The sequence below is a fragment of the Bos indicus genome, chromosome 29 (genome assembly GCF_029378745.1).
Source record: "Bos indicus isolate NIAB-ARS_2022 breed Sahiwal x Tharparkar chromosome 29, NIAB-ARS_B.indTharparkar_mat_pri_1.0, whole genome shotgun sequence".
Lineage (NCBI taxonomy): Eukaryota > Metazoa > Chordata > Mammalia > Artiodactyla > Bovidae > Bos > Bos indicus.
Window position 1 is genome coordinate 12,766,454 of NC_091788.1, and position 18,942 is coordinate 12,785,395.

General features: G+C 40.9%; 1 protein-coding gene across 12 annotated transcripts in view; it reads right to left on the reverse strand.

The window, feature by feature from the left end:
* ANKRD42 (ankyrin repeat domain 42) overlaps window positions 1–18,942 on the reverse strand; it is a 69,551-nt gene that overhangs the window by 7,826 nt on the left and 42,783 nt on the right. For 9 of the 12 annotated variants that reach the window (XM_070782754.1, XM_070782751.1, XM_070782755.1 and 6 more), the window contains 3 exons: window positions 18,190–18,316; window positions 10,614–10,758; window positions 5,323–5,405 (listed from right to left, as the gene is read on the reverse strand). In XM_070782754.1, the coding sequence (XP_070638855.1) occupies window positions 5,323–5,405; window positions 10,614–10,758; window positions 18,190–18,316 (355 nt within the window). Of the gene's footprint in view, window positions 1–5,322; window positions 5,406–10,613; window positions 10,759–12,429; window positions 12,515–18,169; window positions 18,317–18,942 lie in introns of those variants that run through there. The other 3 variants (XM_070782756.1, XM_070782757.1, XM_070782758.1) reach the window with 3 other exon arrangements.

Below are 18,942 nucleotides of genomic sequence, written 5' to 3' on the forward strand. Positions count from 1 at the left end.
AAACACTGAGAATAGTGACTGTCATTCTGTAAAACAGCCACACTGACTATACAACATGAATACACTAAATAATACATACCAACTCACCTGTTCATCACAGCAGTCCTCTTAGGCAGGTGGTTATCCTCTATTTACAGCTAAAGAAACAAGCTAAGTGAAATTAAGGTCACGGAACCAGTGAAGCTGCCAAGGTCACACACTGGGTAAGTCACACAGACTTTAACTCCAGATTTTATACTCTTAATCACAAGAATAATCCCTAAGTTGAGTTCTTTGATAACTCACTCTAGTTTTGATTTGCATTTCTCTAGTACTTAGCGGCTCTATCCAGGCTCTTCTTTCCATGTGTCCAGGTTCACTCCTGGCAGTGTCCAGTGACTCACTGCCGTACCGCATTGCAGAAGAAGAAAGGGGCAAGATGTGGGCAAACCGTTTCCCTTCAGGGACATGACCACAAGGTTATACATGGCATTTCTGCTCACGCTCTTATCGGCCACAACTTGGCATCTTAGCTGCAAAGAAAACTGAGAAGTCAGCCCTTAGCCTGAGTAGCCACAAGCCCAGATAAATCCTAATAATTTGGGAAAAGAAGAGAAATTGGGGGACAACCAGGGAACCTCTGCCACAAGGGTACGTGCCTCTGTTAAAACGCTCTCCTGGTACTTCCTGCCTCACTGGTACAGACGGAGATATGGCCCTGAGAAAACTGGAACAAGTACAACAAAGTGTGAGAAAACTGAGTGAATAGAAGAAGCTACTCCAGGGCGCGATTCCCTTACAGTTATCAGGCTTGAAGGAAAAAGTAAGGCTGTGTGAAGTCCCCGAAGGGGAGGGAAATGTTGGACTTGGGAATTCCAGTTGTGATAAAGAAGAATGCAGACTCTGAAATTTCCCTCCTAAGGTTAGAACCCTAGCTCCACGTTGGCTGTGTGACTCTGGACGAATTCCTTAATCTCCATGTATCAAGTACTACACCTCTGTCATATAAGCTGTGGTGGGAATTAAGCAGTAATGTGAAGAACTTACACAGATCACACACAAAGTGCCCAATAAATTGTTGACAACCGTTTTTACTACAGATTGAAAGCCTACTGCATGATAATGACTAAAAGAGTTATAGAAAGGATAGGTAAGCCACTTTTTAACACTTGCTTATAGCCCTTGACAAGCCTAAACAAGTCTTAGCAACCAGATGCACTCATGTCAGGGCATTCAAGTCCTGGTGATACTGGGCCAAAATGGCCTTCAGCACCATGTAAAGTATCTGCCAGGCCCTAGAGGCTGGACAGTCTGGGGTGTGATGAGAAGGCTGCTGCCGGTGAAGCAAGGGCTTTGGGCTTGATTATCATTGGATATGATTATCATCCTGTCCAATCAACCTTGTCTATTAGTCCTTTCTTATAAAGCTTGCAAGACAGAACAACGGCTGAATTCTAAAGCAGATTATTTAGATGTGTATTTTTAGCAAATACATATTATATATTTTTTCTTTTTACAAGAGCTGATTTTCATTTTATGTAAACTTCCCTGGAGATATTTGGTTGTTATTATAAAGTTGTTCTTTTCTAAAACTTACTAGTCTTGTAACTTCTCTGGTGGTCCAGTGGCTAAGACTCTGAGCTCCCAATGCAGAAGGCCCAGGTTCAACCCCTGGTCAGGGAACTAGATCCCACGTGCTACAACTAAGACCCGGCACAGTCCAATAAGCAAACATTTAAAAAACAAATAAATAACACTTACTAGTCTTTTTCTCCCAAGTTCAGATGTTCTTTAACAGTCAAGTCATTTGACATACATATGACTAAAGCAAGCACATGAAAGATGCTCAACGTCACTAATTATTACAGGAATTAAAATCAAAACTACTATGAAGTACCACCACTCACTGGTCAGAGTGACAATCATTGAGAAAATCTATAGGACTTCCCTGGTGGTCCAGTGATTAAGAATCTGCCTGTCAATTCAAGAGACATGGGTTCAATCCCCCACCTGGGAAGATCCTGCAAGTTGCAGGGCAGCTAAGCCCGTGAGGCACAACTACTGAAGCCCGAGCACCCTAGAGCCCATGCTCCACAACAGGAAGCCTGTGTGCCACGACGACGGGTAGCCCCTGCTCACTGCAACTAGACAAACCCCCACACACATAGAAGAAGGCCCAGAGCAGCCAAAAGTAAATACATGTTTCTAAAATTTACAAATAAATGCTGGATAGAATCTGGAGAAAAGGGAACTGTCCTACACTCTTGGTGGGAATGTAAATTGGTGCAGCCACTATGGAAAACAGTATGGAGGTTCCTCAAAAAACTAGAGTTGCCATATGATCAGCAACCCCACTCCTGGGCATACAGGCAGATCAGATCAGATCAGTCGCTCAGTCGTGTCCGACTCTTTGCGACCCATGAATCGCAGCACGCCAGGCCTCCCTGTCCATCACCAACTCCCGGAGTTCACTCAGACTCACGTCCATCGAGTCAGTGACGCCATCCAGCCATCTCATCCTCTGTCGTCCCCTTCTCCTGCCCCCAATCCCTCCCAGCATCAGAGTCTTTTCCAATGAGTCAACTCTTCGCATGAGGTGGCCAAAGTACTGGAGTTTCAGCTTTAGCATCATTCCTTCCGAAGAAATCCCAGGGCTGATCTCCTTCAGAATGGACTGGTTGGATCTCCTTGCAGTCCAAGGGACTCTCAAGAGTCTTCTCCAACACCACAGTTCAAAAGCATCAATTCTTCGGTGCTCAGCCTTCTTCACAGTCCAACTCTCACATCCATACATGACCAATGGAAAAACCATAGCCTTGACTAGACGGACCTTTGTTGGCAAAGTAATGTCTCTGCTTTTGAATATGCTATCTAGGTTGGTCATAACTTTCCTTCCAAGGAGTAAGCGTCTTTTAATTTCATGGCTGCAGTCACCATCTGTAGTGATTTTGGAGCCCAGAAAAATAAAGTCTGACACTGTTTCCACTGTTTCCCCATCTATTTCCCATGAAGTGATGGGACCGGATGCCATGATCTTCGTTTTCTGAATGTCGAGCTTTAAGCCAACTTTTTCTCTCTCCACTTTCACTTTCATCAAGAGGCTTTTTAGTTCCTCTTCACTTTCTGCCATAAGGGTGGTGTCATCTGCATATCTGAGGTGATTGATATTTCTCCCGGCAATCTTGATTCCAGCTTGTGCTTCTTCCAGTCCAGCATTTCTCATGATGTACTCTGCATAGAAGTTAAATAAACAGGGTGACAATATACAGCCTTGACGAACTCCTTTTCCTATTTGGAACCAGTCTGCTGTTCCATTTCCTGTTCTAACTGTTGCTTCCTGACCTGCATACAAATTTATCAAGAGGCAGATCAGGTGTTCTGGTACTCCCATCTCTTTCAGAATTTCCCACAGTTTATTGTGATCCACACAGTCAAAGGCTTTGACATAGTCAATAAAGCAGAAATAGATGTTTTTCTGGAACTCTCTTGCTTTTTCCATGATCCAGCGGATGTTGGCAATTTGATCTCTGGTTCCTCTGCCTTTTCTAAAACCAGCTTGAATATCAGGAAGTTCACGGTTCACATATTGCTGAAGCCTGGCTTGGAGAATTTTGAGCATTACTTTACTAGCGTGTGAGATGAGTACACTTGTGCAGTAGTTTGAGCATTCTTTGGCATTGCTTTTCTTTGGGATTGGAATGAAAACTGACCTTTTCCAGTCCTGTGGCCACTGCTGAGCTTTCCAAATTTGCTGGCATATTGAGTGCAGCACTTTCACAGCATCATCTTTCAGGATTTGGAATAGCTCAACTGGAATTCTATCACCTCCACTAGCTTTATTCGTAGTGATGCTTTCTAAGGCCCACTTGACTTCACATTCCAGGATGTCTGGCTCTAGGTCAGTGATCACACCATCGTGATTATCTGGGTCGTGAAGATCTTTTTTGTACAGTTCTTCTGTGTATTCTTGCCATCTCTTCTTAATATCTTCTGCTTCTGTTAGGTCCATACCATTTCTGTCCTTTATCGAGCTCATCTTTGCATGAAATGTTCCTTTGGTATCTCTGATTTTCTTGAAAAGACCCCTAGTCTTTCCCATTCTGTTGTTTTCCTCTATTTCTTTGTATTGATCGCTGAAGAAGGCTTTCTTATCTCTTCTTGCTATTCTTTGGAACTCTGCATTCAGATGCTTATATCTTTCCTTTTCTCCTTTGCTTTTTGCTTCTCTTCTTTTCACAGCTATTTGTAAGGCCTCCCCAGACAGCCATTTTGCTTTTTTGCATTTCTTTTCTATGGGAATGGTCTTGATCCCTGTCTCCTGTACAGTGTCACAAACCTCATTCCATACAGGCAGACAAAACTATAATTCAAAAAGGTACATACACCTCTCTGTTCACAGCAGTACTGTTCACAATAACCAAGATGTGGAAACAAGTGTCTATCAGCAAATGAACGGCTACACTACTCAGCTATAAAAAAGAATGAAATAGTGCCATTTGCAGCAACATGGATGAACCTAGAAATCATCATACTAAACGAAGCATGTTAGAGACATATCACTTATATGTGGAATCTAAAAGTATGACACCAATGAACTTAACTATGAAGCAGACACAGACTCACCAATAGAATAAACTTGTGTTGCCAAGGCAAGCATGGGTGGGAGGGGAGGGGGATGGAGTGGGAGTTTGGGCCTCGCAGATGCAAACTATTCTATATATTGACAGAAGGGGTAGACGACAATGTACTACTGTGTACCATAGGAAACTATTCAGTAGCCTATAATAAACCATAATGGTAAAGAATATGAAAAAGAATGTGTGTATATTTATGTAACCAGACCACTTTGTTGTACAGAAGAAATTAACATTGTGTATCAACTATATCTCAATAAAATAAATTATTTTTAAAAAGTCATTTGAAAAGTTGGGGGAAAAAAGCTATGCCTACACTGGTAAAATAGTACTCTAGAAAGTAGAAGAAATATAATTTATTATGAAGCCATAACAGAACTTTTAATAATCTTTAATATCTATAACTAAACCTTTTTTTACTAACTGCATTATAAAGTTTATGTAAATACTTGCAAAATTAATAATTCACAAATACAGAGTTTTGACTTGCCTACATAAATATATAAAAAGTATATTGGGAGGGGAAATACAACTGAGTCCATGTAATTTTAATCCCTTTGACACTGTGTAACATATTTCTGCCTTCAGAATTGGAATAACTGCACATCAGAGTAATTCTGAGATGAATTTATATAGATTTACATTTATATCTATTTAAAAATAGAAAAAATCAAGCAAGTTTATTTAAAGCTATCTCACTGATTAGTACCTTTTCACAAAAACTCCCCCAGAAGACACCTTCTTCTTCACTCGCCTCTTCTCTTTGCTTAACTCACAGGAAATGTCATCTTCCTACAAAGGAAAAGATGGCCAAATTAGATGTCTTAGGATTTCTATGCTAGATACATTTTCATCTTTCTACATTATCTGTTTCAACATGCTAATAATTTTCAACTCTAGTTTACATCTCTTTTAGAATTTTGTGTAAGTGTAAGTAAGTTCTTACATCTGAAGCACCAGAGTATCATAATGTGCTGACTCATCAGCCTGGGAGGCACCTGGAGAAATCAGCCAGCCCTGCCTTCCCCTCACACCCCCAGTACAGAACACCTTGTCATTCCTGCTTCTTAGACCAACATTTCACAGAATGTTACTAAAGGAAATAACACAAAGTGTTAATATGCCACCCTCTGGATTCTTAGCAAGCCCCATTCTGCTAGGAGTCACATTCCAGGTCCTGCACATCCTCTGTTCACACAACATCCCCTAACTGCTCTTGTCTCGTATCCTGCTTTGCCCTGTCGCGTACTGTTTCTGAGTATTTCTCATTCCATCATGGTATTCTCAGTATCTAGTACAGAAGACTCACTTCATAAAAGCTCTGAGCAGGAGGAAGAGAAAACTAGAAACACTGGATACTCATATATGTCGGTCATCTTTGAATAATTCTTCTAGTCAAAAATGCTCTGTTCAGTTGAGCAGGACAGATCTGAATGCAGCAGGAGTTTCAGGAACATCACAAGGTGCATGTCTTATCAGGAGAGCCCGTGACTAGAGGCGGCACTCCCCAAGGTGTTCCCACCTACACCTTTGCTAATGAGGTCAGTCAGCTTAACGCACACGAGCGCGTGAACACAGAAGGAAACTGCTGTTATTGCAACACCACCTGGGAAAACAAAATCACACATCTGTCCCTTCCCTCAGCTGCAAACTTGAGCGAGGAATAGATGGAGAACCTGCTCAGATCAGATCAGATTAGTCGCTCAGTCGTGTCTGACTCTTTGCAACCCCATGAATCGCAGCACGCCAGGCCTCCCTGTCCATCACCAACTCCCGGAGTTCACCCAGACTCACGTCCATCGAGTCAGTGATGCCATCCAGCCATCTCATCCTCTGGAGTCCCCTTCTCCTCCTGCCCCCAATCCCTCCCAGCATCAGAGTCTTTTCCAGTGAGTCAACTCTTCGCATGAGGTGGCCAAAGTACTGGAGTTTCAGCTTTAGCATCATTCCTTCCAAAGAAATCCCAGAGCTGATCTCCTTCAGAATGGACTGGTTGGATCTCCTTGTAGTCCAAGGGACTCTCAAGAGTCTTCTCCAACACCACAGTTCAAAAGCATCAATTTTTCAGCGCTCAGCCTTCTTCACAGTCCAACTCTCACATCCATACATGACCACAGGAAAAACCATAGCCTTGACTGGACGAACCTTTGTTGGCTGCTAGCCATCCCTTATAGTGGCCACGCACTGGTGAGCATAGAGTAATACGACCCCTTCTCTTGAAAAAGCTTGCCAACCAACCAGTCTGAAGACCAAGATCAACAAGCCTTTCAGTGGGGTTTAGCAGATGGTGCCACTGTACTTCATACTTTACACATACAACAAGGTGAAGCAGGTTGTATTACCAACATTTTAGAGATACAGAGACAGAAGTCCGAGACGTTAAACAACTTTCCCCAAGGTCACAACACTAAGTCAATGGCAGGATTTTAATCCAAATTTTGTCTGACACCTAAGATCATGTTATAACCATTCTTCAATTGTCTTCCAGCAAAAAGTTTGCTCATTTGGTTCCTACAACTGTACTATGTACTGTATATACTATGCTATAGGTATACAAATAGGCATGAGAGCTGGTTCCCACTCAGGAGTCTGGTGGAGTAGGAAATGGAAAATAGATGCTCAGTTGACCCCCAGGTTTCAGGAGGACCTCAAGATCATCAGGGGATGAATGCAAAGATGTACATGAAAGAAAAACACTAAGGTAGGGCAGGAGTTTAACCTCACCCAACTAAGAATCAGAGAAAGAAAACAATGCAGGGAAAGACAGGAAGCTACTTGTCAGAGACAGCCAATTTTCTAGTGCTTAATAGCATTACCAGACTTTTGCTAACAGTTAACATTTATTTTCCTTCATTTTTCATATATGCTAACTCGTAAAGGAGGTTTTTAACAATCCCAAATACTCTAGAAAGTGATTAAATACCAAAGCCTCAACTAACATCAAATAGGTAACTTGTTCTATCAAACCAAGCCTTACCATAAACTAGTTCAAAAGAAAATAGGTGCTTGGCACCCAACAGGCCTCCAGTAAGTGTTCACAGGAAGTTCCAAATTCCAAATGTTTTTGCATTTGGGGAACATTCTTCACCAAGATTACTCATTTCCTCATCATAAATTATAGCCAGAAACATTTTTCTCCCTAATATGTGTTTTCTCCCAAACTTGGGAAAAAAGAACTGCAATACTGAGAGATGTATAAATCATGATGCTTAGGCACCAAAAGCAATTCTAAGTGTACATTAGCCAACAACCCCTCTATGAAAATGTATTCTAAATATTAACCAGTTTCCATCTGAAAGAATATACAGGTTTGTTAAAGAGACCAACAGCACTGCACATGAAACTGGTGGCAAAGGTACATGGGATGCTTGTTTTTAAAAGTTCATGCAACCTAAGAAGTTCTGGGAAGCATACACAACTAAAACGAAATAAATCCCACCTTCCTGATTATGAGAAAAGTCTTAATACAGTGTCAAAACTGTATAACCAATACAAAGACAGATCACAAACTTCTAGAACTTCCTTACAGTAATAGCTCAGCATGGATAAACTCACTTAAACTCTCAGATTGTTCCAAGGATCATTAACAGGCTCACAGGCTAGGATGTCAGGACAGAAAAGCCCAGCAGAGGACATATCAAAGTCCAACCATGTTCCACAGCCTTGTAGGCAGAAAACGAGAGAAAGTTAAACCCGGAAGTAATCATGGAATGTTACCAGTTCCACAGTGGCCATTCTAGATTAGAAAGCATGGCCCAAAGCTTTACACCAACGACCTCCCAAATGACAATGGCTTTAGACGGAAGCATGAGTTCAGTGCTGCCTCAATCTGTGGCAGCAATCTGCCTCAATCTCTACCGAAGCTATATTAGAGTTCCCATCTAGTTTAAGTTTTTTAAGTAAACATTTTTACTTAAGTACAATACACATATTAAAAGTGTTAGTTGCTTAATCATGTCCAACCGTTTGCAACCCCATGGACTGTAGCCTGCCAGGTTCCTTTGTCCAAAGAATTTTCCAGGCAACACACGAGTGGGTTGCCATGCCCTTCTCCAGGGGATCTTCCCGATCCAGGGATCGAATCCAGGTCTCCTGCATTGCAGGCAGATTCTTTACCATCTGAGCCACCAGGGAAGCCACATACCAAAGAGCACCCCAAAGAGTGTGCAGTGTGATGAACTTTACAAATGAAAACAAAATGAACAAAGGCTTGGGGGTGGGAAAGTGTTGGGCAAGTTCAGGAAGAGGTAGGCTACATGTAAGAGAATAGAAAACAACAAGCTTGTGAAGTGGGTTAATATAAGCTGAGACAGCATACGACAAAACACTACAGAAAGTTATTATCAAAACCAGTTATTATAAAGAAATGATTTAAGTGCATTACATCAAACTAGCCTAAGACATTTTTTTCTAGCTAAAAATTATACTATTGCAGATTCTTTTATAGATGATTTTACTAAATCTTAAGATGGAGACCCAATCATGGGTCTCTTTATCAGTAGGTGGCAGGAGAAAGATTAGTGAGAGCTTCTTGAAGCCTCTATAAAAGTAAGTACAGAATCCAAAGTTCATTTTATTTATACTTCATGTGTTTAGACTCCAAAATAAACTAATTCCTTCTACTCTCAGATGCATAGGGCTCTACACATTTATCCACTGTTTACATAACTCAAATGTAGAAAATGGAAAGAAAGGAAAAAGGAAAGGATATGAGGAAGGGAGAATGTAATACTATGAATACTGGAGACAGAAGATACCTCAGGATTTTCACACAGTATTTCATCTAACATCAATACCCCATGGGGTAGGTGTTATCCCCATTTTACAGATGAGGAAATTGAGACCCAGAAACTTTTGCAGAACAGAAAATAAGCAGCTTCCATGAGAGGTCAGTGACATTTGCTCATTTACAAAAACTGGTGGAACCTACAGGACCACAAAAGCCAAAGGGCCCAGAGCACAGGACCACAAGTCAGCACTCCTGAGAGCTACACATTGCTGGTAGAGAGCAGGTCTTAGGGAGGAGGTGCTCTAGGGCGTGATGTCAAACTTACCCTGGGAACACACGTTTCTGGGCGAGAAAAGAGTAATCAGAAACAGCTAAAGCCCCAAAAATGTCCTATGCAGACCATCAATTTGGATTGACTCAAAAGGTGTGCAGCAAAAGATAGAGGCAGCTAGTAAAGAACAGTACATCCCTGCTCTGAGGAGACCGGAGCCGGTAGATTTCCCACCATAAGGCGGACAGGAGGCGGATCTGGAGTGTGGGAGTTTATTAAAGGTGTGTGTCCAGAAGACAACGCTGCAGGACTGCCCCAGCCAGCTTCTCCATACTAAAGTGCCCCAGGGGCTAAACATGAGATCAGATGATCACGGCAAAAGAAGAGAACGGGTTAATTATGATGGTTAATTATATCCTCTGGAAAATTAAGCACAGATGAGATACCAAAACCCAGAGAAAAATGTTTGAATTTGCATATAGAAATATACACATGTATTTGCAGGTGAACAGAATGTTGTCTAATATGAGACGAAACCACAGCAGCTTCTTCTGGAGAATGGAACTCAGAATGGGAAGGAGCATCTGCCCTGCTTTTAACATTTAACAACAAGGACATATATTATTTTAGTATTTTTAAAGTGATTATTAAAGTCCTCATGAGTTAATTTTGTTCCAGATCTATACCACCTCAAATATGATTTATAATAAAAACTTCCTGGCTTCTTTTTATTTTGTACAAATTAATAATTACTCTCAATTAATCTCTTATATATGTATACACACACACATATATATTCCTTTCATTCCTAGAACACTCTAGAAATTATAAATTATCTCCAATTTATACCTAAGGTACAGAAAGGTTAAATGACTTGTCCAAACCAAAAATGGTTGTAGCTGGAATTCAAACTGAAATAGCGCCATCCAAAGCTTGTACTCTTAGCTACTCTTATATACTATCTCTTGAGAAACATAAACGTGTTAAGAAGGATACCAACCACAGCCACAAAGTTGGGGACCTGAGTTTTTTCCAGCATCTCCTTGAGTTGATCCACCTCCACTCGATACTCATCCAGCTGACATTCTAACTTCTCTCTGCGTAATCGTTCATACTCCAGCTGGCCCTGCAGCTCTTTGATAGTCCTGTCAAAAAATTTTGTTTTCAATCAATAACCAATATCAACTAGCAATTATTTCTGGTAATAGTGAAAAGTATCCATACATTATATTTAAGGCAAATAAATCATTTATTCAACAAATATGTATTAAAAGTCTACTGTGAGCTCGCACTGATCTAGATCCTGGGAATAAAGTAGTGAACAAAGTAGGCCGTTTCTGCCCTCATGGGGCTTTCTTAGGCAGGGGAGAAAGACAGTAAAGAAAATAAGAAAATATATGTACTCAAATATAAGTATGTTGGAAGGTAATAAGTACTAGGGAGGGAAAAAATAGAGCAAGACAGTCTAGAAGATGTTGTAGAGGAAGGGGTTAATATTTCGTACACAGTGACCAGAGAACACCTTACTGAGAAGGGGGCTTGTGAGCAAAATTCCAAAGGAAAGAGAAATAATTAAATGGACATCCAGGGAAAGAGCATCCCAGACAGAACAGCAAGTGCAAAGGTCCTGAGGCAGAGAAATGCCTGGGAACTAGAAGAAAACTGGAAGCCAGTGTGACTGGAGTAGAGTCTGAGAGGTAAAAGAAGCCAGAACAAGCAGGGTCGTACAGGTCACAGGGAGGACCAGGCTTCACTCAGTGAAACGGGAAGCCATTGGAGGGTCTCAACAGAGAGAGCAGGACTATAATAACAGATTTCTTTTGCTTTGTTCAGCTTTCTAATGATGTAAAATCCACTTTGTGTGATTACACAAATATCAAGTAAACAATTCAATGAGTTTTGTTTCTTTTCTTTTTTCGTGGCCAGGCCATGCAGCATGTGCCCCCTGCAGTGGAAGCACAGACTCTTTAAACACTGGACCACCAGGGAATTCCCTTCAACGAGTTTCCACTAATGTGTACACCTTTGCATTCACCATGACTACCAAGATACAAAACACTTCTGTCATCTCAGAAAGTTCCTCACATTCTCCCCAGGCAATCCTTGCTTTGCACAAGCACCCAAACTTCTGAACACTGATCATGTTAGATTAGTTTTGTCTCTGCTCATAAATGAAGTTGTACATTATATACATTTGTGGGCCTCGCTTCTTTTCAGTGAACAATAGGTGAAATTTATCTGCTTGGGTTTTAACATGATTAACAGACCACAGGGTATAAGGGTGGGAGAGGAAGGAGCAGGGACAAGGAGTTGGGAGACATATCAGGATAATGTGAAAATAAACGAAAATAAACCCAGACAAGTGATGCTAGGATTTGAACCAGAGTTATTTTCTGCCTTATTGGGATGATGAGGGGACCAGAACTCCCAAGGCATGCTGACTTGTATGTCAGGTCTCAAAGAGGGCAATCTAAGAATAAACAATAGTAGCTCTAGTATGGAAGTGAGTGGGGTTGAGGCTGGGGATAGGAAGAACAACGTAACTATGGAAACCTAGAATTCAGAAAACAGGAAACGAAAATCAGCCCCATGATTGATTCGTTTCATCTAACTAATAACAAAATCAAAAGGACATCCCTCAACCAATTCTTAGCCAGGTTTTCTTTACATTTACATCTAGTATCAGGACTTTGTATCCAAAAAATAAATGTCTTAGGATGTACTCAACACAAAGTGGGGAACAAAGAAGTGGATGGATCATGGAAAAGGCAAGGGAATTCCAGAAAAACATCTACTTCTGCTTCATTGACTAATACCTTTGACTGTGTGGATCACAACAAGCTGTGGAAAATTCTTAAAGAGATGGGAATATCAGACCACCTTATCTGTCTCCTGAGAAACCTGTATGTGGGTCAAGAAGCAACAGTTAGAATCAGACATGGAACAACTGACTGGTTCAAAACTGGGAAAGGAGGACATCAAAGCTGTATATTGTCACCCTATTCCCTGGTGGCTCAGATGGTAAAGCATCTGCCTGCAATGCAGGAGACCCAAGTTCAATCCCTGGGTCGGGAAGATCCCCTGGAGAAGCAAATGGCAACCCACTCCAGTACTCTTGCCTAGAAAATTCCATGGATGGAGGAGCCTGGTGAGCTACAGTCCTTGGGGTCACAAAGAGTCAGACACGACTGAGCGACTTCACTTACTTAATTTATATGCAGAATACATCATCTGGCCTGGATGAAGCACAAGCTGGAATCAAGATCACTAGGAGAAATATCAACAACCTCAGATATGCAGATGATACCACTCTAATGGCAGAAAATGAAGAAGAACTAAAGACTCTCTTGATGAGGGTGAAAGGGGAATGTGAAAAAGCTGGTTTAAAACTCAACATTATGGAAGAAATGGACAAATTCTTAGAAAAGTATCACCTTCCAAAACTGAACCAGGAAGAAATAGAAAATCTGAACAGATCAATCACAAGCACAGAAATCGAAACTGTAATCAAAAATCTTCCAACAAACAAACCCCAGGACCAGATGGCTTCACAGGTGAATTCTACAAAAAATTTAGAGAAGAGCTAACACCTATCCTACTCAAACTCTTCCAGGAAATTGCAGAGGAAAGCAAACTCCCAAACTCGTTTCTATGAGGCCACCATCACCCTAATACCAAAGCCAGACAAAGATGCCACAAAAAAAGAAAACTACAGGCCAATATCACTGATGAACATAGATGCAAAAATCTTCAACAAAATTCTAGAAAACAGAAACCAACAACATATTAAAAAGATCATACATCATGATCAAGTGAGCTTTATCCCAGGGATGCAAGGATTCTTCAACATCCACAATCAATGTAATATACCACATTAATAAATTGAAAAATAAAAGCCATATAATTATCTCAATAAATGCAGAGAAAGCCTTTGACAAAACTCAACACCCATTTATGATAAAAATTCTCCAGAAAGCAGACACAGAAGGAATATACCTCAACATAAGAAAAGCCATATATGATAAACCCCAGCAAACAGTATCCTCAATGGTGAAAAACTGAAAACATTTCCTCTAAAATCAGGAACAAGACACGGTTGCCCACTCTCACCACTACTATTCAACATAGTTTTGGAAGTCCTAGCCACAGCAATCAGATAAGAAAAAGAAATAAAAGGAATCCAGACTGGAAAAGAAGAAGTAAAACTTGCCGTGTTTGCAGATGACATGATCCTCTACATAGAAAACCCTAAAGATGCCACCAGAAAACTACTAGAGCTAATCAATGAATACAGTAAAGCTGCAGGATATAAAATTAATACACAGAAATCCCTTGCAATCCTATACACTATCAATGAAAAAATAGAGAAATTACGGAAACAATCCCATTCACCATTGCAACAAAAAGAATAAAATACGAATAAATTTACCTAAAGAAACAAAAGACCAATATATAGAAAACTATAAAACATTGATGAAAGAAATCAAAGATGACACAAATAGATGGAGAAATATACCATGTTTGTGGATTGGAAGAATCAATATAGTGAAAATAAGTATACTACCCAAAACAATCTATAGATTCAATGCAATCCCTATCAAGCTACCAACAGTATTTTTCACAGAACTAGAACATATAATTTCACAGTTTGTATGGAAACACAAAAAACCTTGAATAACCAAAGCAATCTTGAGAAAGAAGAATGGAACAAGAGGAATCACCCTTCCTGACTTCAGATGACACTACAAAGGTACAGTCATCAAGACAGTATGGTACTGGCACAAGACAGAAATAGAGATCAATGGAACAAAATAGAAAGCCCAGAGGGAAACCCAAGCACCTGTGGACACCTTATCTTTGACAAAGGATGCAAAAATATACAATGGAAAAAAAACAATCTCTTTAACAAATGGTGCTGGGAAAACTGGTCAACCACATATAAAAGAATGAAATTGGAACACTTTCTAACACCATGCACGAAAATAAACTCAAAATGGATTAAAGATCCAAATGTAAGACCAGAAACTATAAAACTCTTAGAGGAAAACAGGCAGAACACTCGATGACATAAATCACAGCAAGAGCCTCTATGACCCACCTCCCAGAGTAATGGAAATAAAACAAAAATAAACAAGTGGGACCTAATTAAACTTAAAAGCTTATGAGCAATGAAGGAAACTATAAGCAAGGGGAAAACACAGCCTTCAGAATGGAAGAAAATAACAGCAAATGAAGCAACTGACAAAGAATTAATCTCCAAAATATACAAGCAGCTCATCAGCTCAAAACCAGAAAAACAAACAACCCAATGAAAAAGTGGCAAAAAGACCTAAACAAACATTTCTCCAAAGAAGACATACAGATGGCTAACAAACACATGAAAAGATGGTCAACATCACTCATTACTAGAGAAATGCAAATCAAAACTACAATGAGATATCATCTCACGCCAGTCAGAATGGCTGTTATCAAAAAGTCTACAAACAATAAATGCTGGAGACGGTGTGGAGAAAAGGGAACTCTCTTATACTATCGGTGGGAATGCAAACTAGTACAGCCACTATGGAGAACAGCGTGGAGATTCCTTAAAAAACTGGAAACAGAACTGCCATACAACCCAGCAATCCCACTGCTGGGCATTCACACCAAGGAAACCAGAATTGAAAGAGACACGTGTACCCCAATGTTCCTTGCAGCACTGTTTACAATAGCTAGGACATGGATGTCCATCAGCAGGATAAGGAAGTTGTGGTACATATACACAATGGAATATTACTCTGCTATAAAAAGGAACACATTTGAGTCAGTTCCAATGAGGTGGATGAAACTGGAACCTATTATACAGAGTGAAGTAAGTCAGAAAGAGAAACACCAATACTATATATTAACACATTTGTGGAATTTAGAAAGATGGTAACAACAATCCTATATGCAAGGCAGCAGAGGAGACATAGATGCAAAGAACAGACTTTTGGACTGTGGGAGAAGGCAAGGGTGCGGTGATTGGAGAAAATAGCCCTGAAACATGTATATTACCATATGTGAAACAGAGACCACTGCAAGTTCGATGCATGAAGTAGGGCACTCAAAGCTGGTGCTCTGGGACAAACCATAGGGATGGGGTGGGGAGGAAGGTGGGGGGGGTGGTTCAGGATGGGGGGACCCATGGACCCATGGCTGATTCATCTCAACGTATGGGAAAAACCATCACAATGTTGTAAAGTAATTATTCTCCAATTATTCTCGCACAGTCGTGTCCAACTCTATGCAACCCTATGGACTGTAGCCTTCCAGACTCCTCTGTCCATGGGATTCTTCAGGCAAGAATACTGGAGTGGGTTGCCATGCCCTCCCCCAGGGGATCTTCTGGACCAAGGGATCGAACCTGTGTCTTTTACATCTCATTCATTGACAGGCAGGTTCTTTACCCTAGTGCCACATGGACAGTCCCACTGTATGGGGAAAACCATCATGATATTGTAATTATTCTCCAATTAAACTAATTTAAAAAATCAACTTTAAAAAAAGGAAGATCATGGCATCTGGTCCCATCACTTCATGGCAAATAGAAGGGGAGAAAAGTAGAAGCAGTGACAGATTTTCTTTGGGGGGGCTTGAAAATCACTGTGGATGGTGACTGCAGCCATGAAATTAAAAGGTGCTTGCTCCTTAGAAGGAAAATTATGACAAACCTAGGCAGTGTATTAAAAAGCAGAGATCACTTTGCCGACAAAGGTCCATATAATCAAAGCTATGGTTTCTCCGGTAGTCATGTATGGATGTGAGAGTTGGAGCATAAAGAAAGCTGAGCACCAAAGAATTGATGCTTTCAAATTGTGGTGCTGGAGAAGACTCTCAAGAATCCCCTGGACTGCAAGAAGATCAAACTAGTTAATCCTAAAGGAAACCAACCCTGACTATTCATTGGTAGGACTGATGCTGAAGCTTCAATACTTTGGCCACCTGATGCAAAGAGCCAACTCATTGAAAAAGGCCCTGAAGCTGGGAAAGGTTGAAGGCAAAAGGATAAGGAGGCAACAGAGGATGAGATGGTTAGACAGTATCACCAACTCAATGGACATGAATCTGAGCAAACTCTTGGAGTTAACCGAGGACAGAGGAGCCTGGTGTGCTGCAGTCCATGGGGTCACAAAGAGTCAGGCACAACTTAGTGACTGAACAATAACAAGAAGACTATTAAAATTGTGATGACCTTGGCTAATAGATTTGGAGTCAATAGATTCAGGCCAAATCCTGGCTGCACCCCTCGCCCTTAGTCCTCTCTTTGTGACTTCATGCAAGTCTCTTCACCGGTAAGTTAAATCTTGGTTTCCTAATCCACATAGTGAGAGAATAGCTCATGGAAGTATGAAGATTGCATCAAACAATATATATGAGAGGCTTACCTCATACCTAGCATACAGCAGAGCTCAGAAGTATCAACAGTACAAGTAGTATAGCAATCTGTCTCAGAAGTAAAGGGAACAAAATTTAAAGCTCATTATCTAGGAAATAACTGCTCCACTGTGAAGTACTTTTCTAGACTACAAGGGATCTAAGAAATCTCAGCTAGGCTCTTAGGCAGAGGCCAATACTAAAACATTCTACAGCTCAAAGACTTTACAGAGGCAGTGGATAGCTACTTGTATGATGTGACTAATGAAATACAAAGACACTCTTATTAAAATAAAATTTTTTTTGGTTTACCACAACTTTCAAATATCCATGGAAAGATAGCTTATCAAAGACTTAGATGTTACTTTGAATAAATTACCAGATCTCTTACTGAGACTAGATGCAGAAGAGGATGAATGAAAGGGAAACAGGAGGTTCTAATGAGGAGGAGGGAGAGAATCCAATGAAAGGAAAGGGCAGGGGAAGCAAAGAACCCATGTGCTCCACTCTTTAAAGACCCACGTTTACTAAAACCAGAACTCTCCCTGCTGCCTAACTGTGTTCTCTGCGCACTGTGTAAAGGAGACAGACTAGCAGAGCAGCAGTGGGAGGAGTAAGCACTTGACACCCTCTGTCTCAGCAGCTGTTCATCAACTAGAGAGGGGCCAGATGTGCCGAGAGCCGACCTTGGGTGCAGGAAGTGAAAGGCGAGGGGGCCCTCACTGCCTCCAGGCTTGCGAGCATTCTGGGGGGCACCACCATCCATGAACACAGGACTGGGTCACACACTTGTGAACAGGAAGTCCAATATGACAGGGATGGCTAGAGACTGTGTTGGCTGAAAATCGCGCAGAGCTGTCTCAAAAACAACACCTCCTCCTTATGTTTTAGTTTTGCAAGATAGAAAGTTCTGGAGAACGGTTGTGTGAAAATGTCAATGTACATAACATGACTGAATTCTACCTTAAAAATGGTTAAGGTGACATATTCTATGTTACGCATATTTTACCACAATTTTTAAAAAATCTTAACACCTTCTCCATCTGAGAGTTTAAGAGGAAAACAGGTTGGAAACTCAAACCCTTTGGTGGGATGAAAAAACAAGTTCTTCAGCAACAAACCCTCACGTGACATGTAGAAAGGTAAGTAAAAACAAATTACTAGAGTTTTGAGGACATTACTTTGCAGACTCGAGCTGTTCTTTCTTCTGCTTTATATCTTCTTCTGTTATTCCTCCCAAATGTTTATAGTTGCTCTCAGCAATTTCAAGGAGGTGTCTCAATTCTACGATTTTCTTAAAAGCTCTCACTGCAAGACAGAGTTGAACAGCAACCTAGTTTAGACAGGAAACAGCCCATGTGCTCACAGGAGGCCGGCCCTGAAGCATATTCTTCCTCTAGAGCCGTGTCTGCAAGGTCATGGGGAGGGGAGGGAGGGAGGGTGGTGTCTACACAGAAGGATAAACACCAGTAGCAGAGTATTAGGGTGAACAAACAGTGAAATGCCTGACTGGGCGATACTGATGCTGAAGGAGGTCATTGTTACTGCTGTTATTAATACCATGAACAGGGAGGGAGGGAGGCTGGCCAGCAGCGTTTTAGGACTACCGATCACGCATAATCTAATTATGTCAGACAGTTAGAAAAATTGAAACATGCTTGATTTCTTTAAGATAAACCAGAACTAATACAATCCCCAAATTTTGTCATTAGTCACTTGTAGTACCTTCAAAAGATGATACTGAAAACGAAGTTTGCTGATAGCTGCTTTGAGCTATTCTCCAACTATTAAAACTAACATTTTTCTATCCTTTCTGGTACTAGTTCTCAACCTGGGTTGATTTTTCTCCTAGAAGGAGTATGCGACAGTATCTGGAAAACTTTTAACTTGCTGGAGGATGAAGGGAAACAGGCTATTGGCATGTAGAGGCTCAG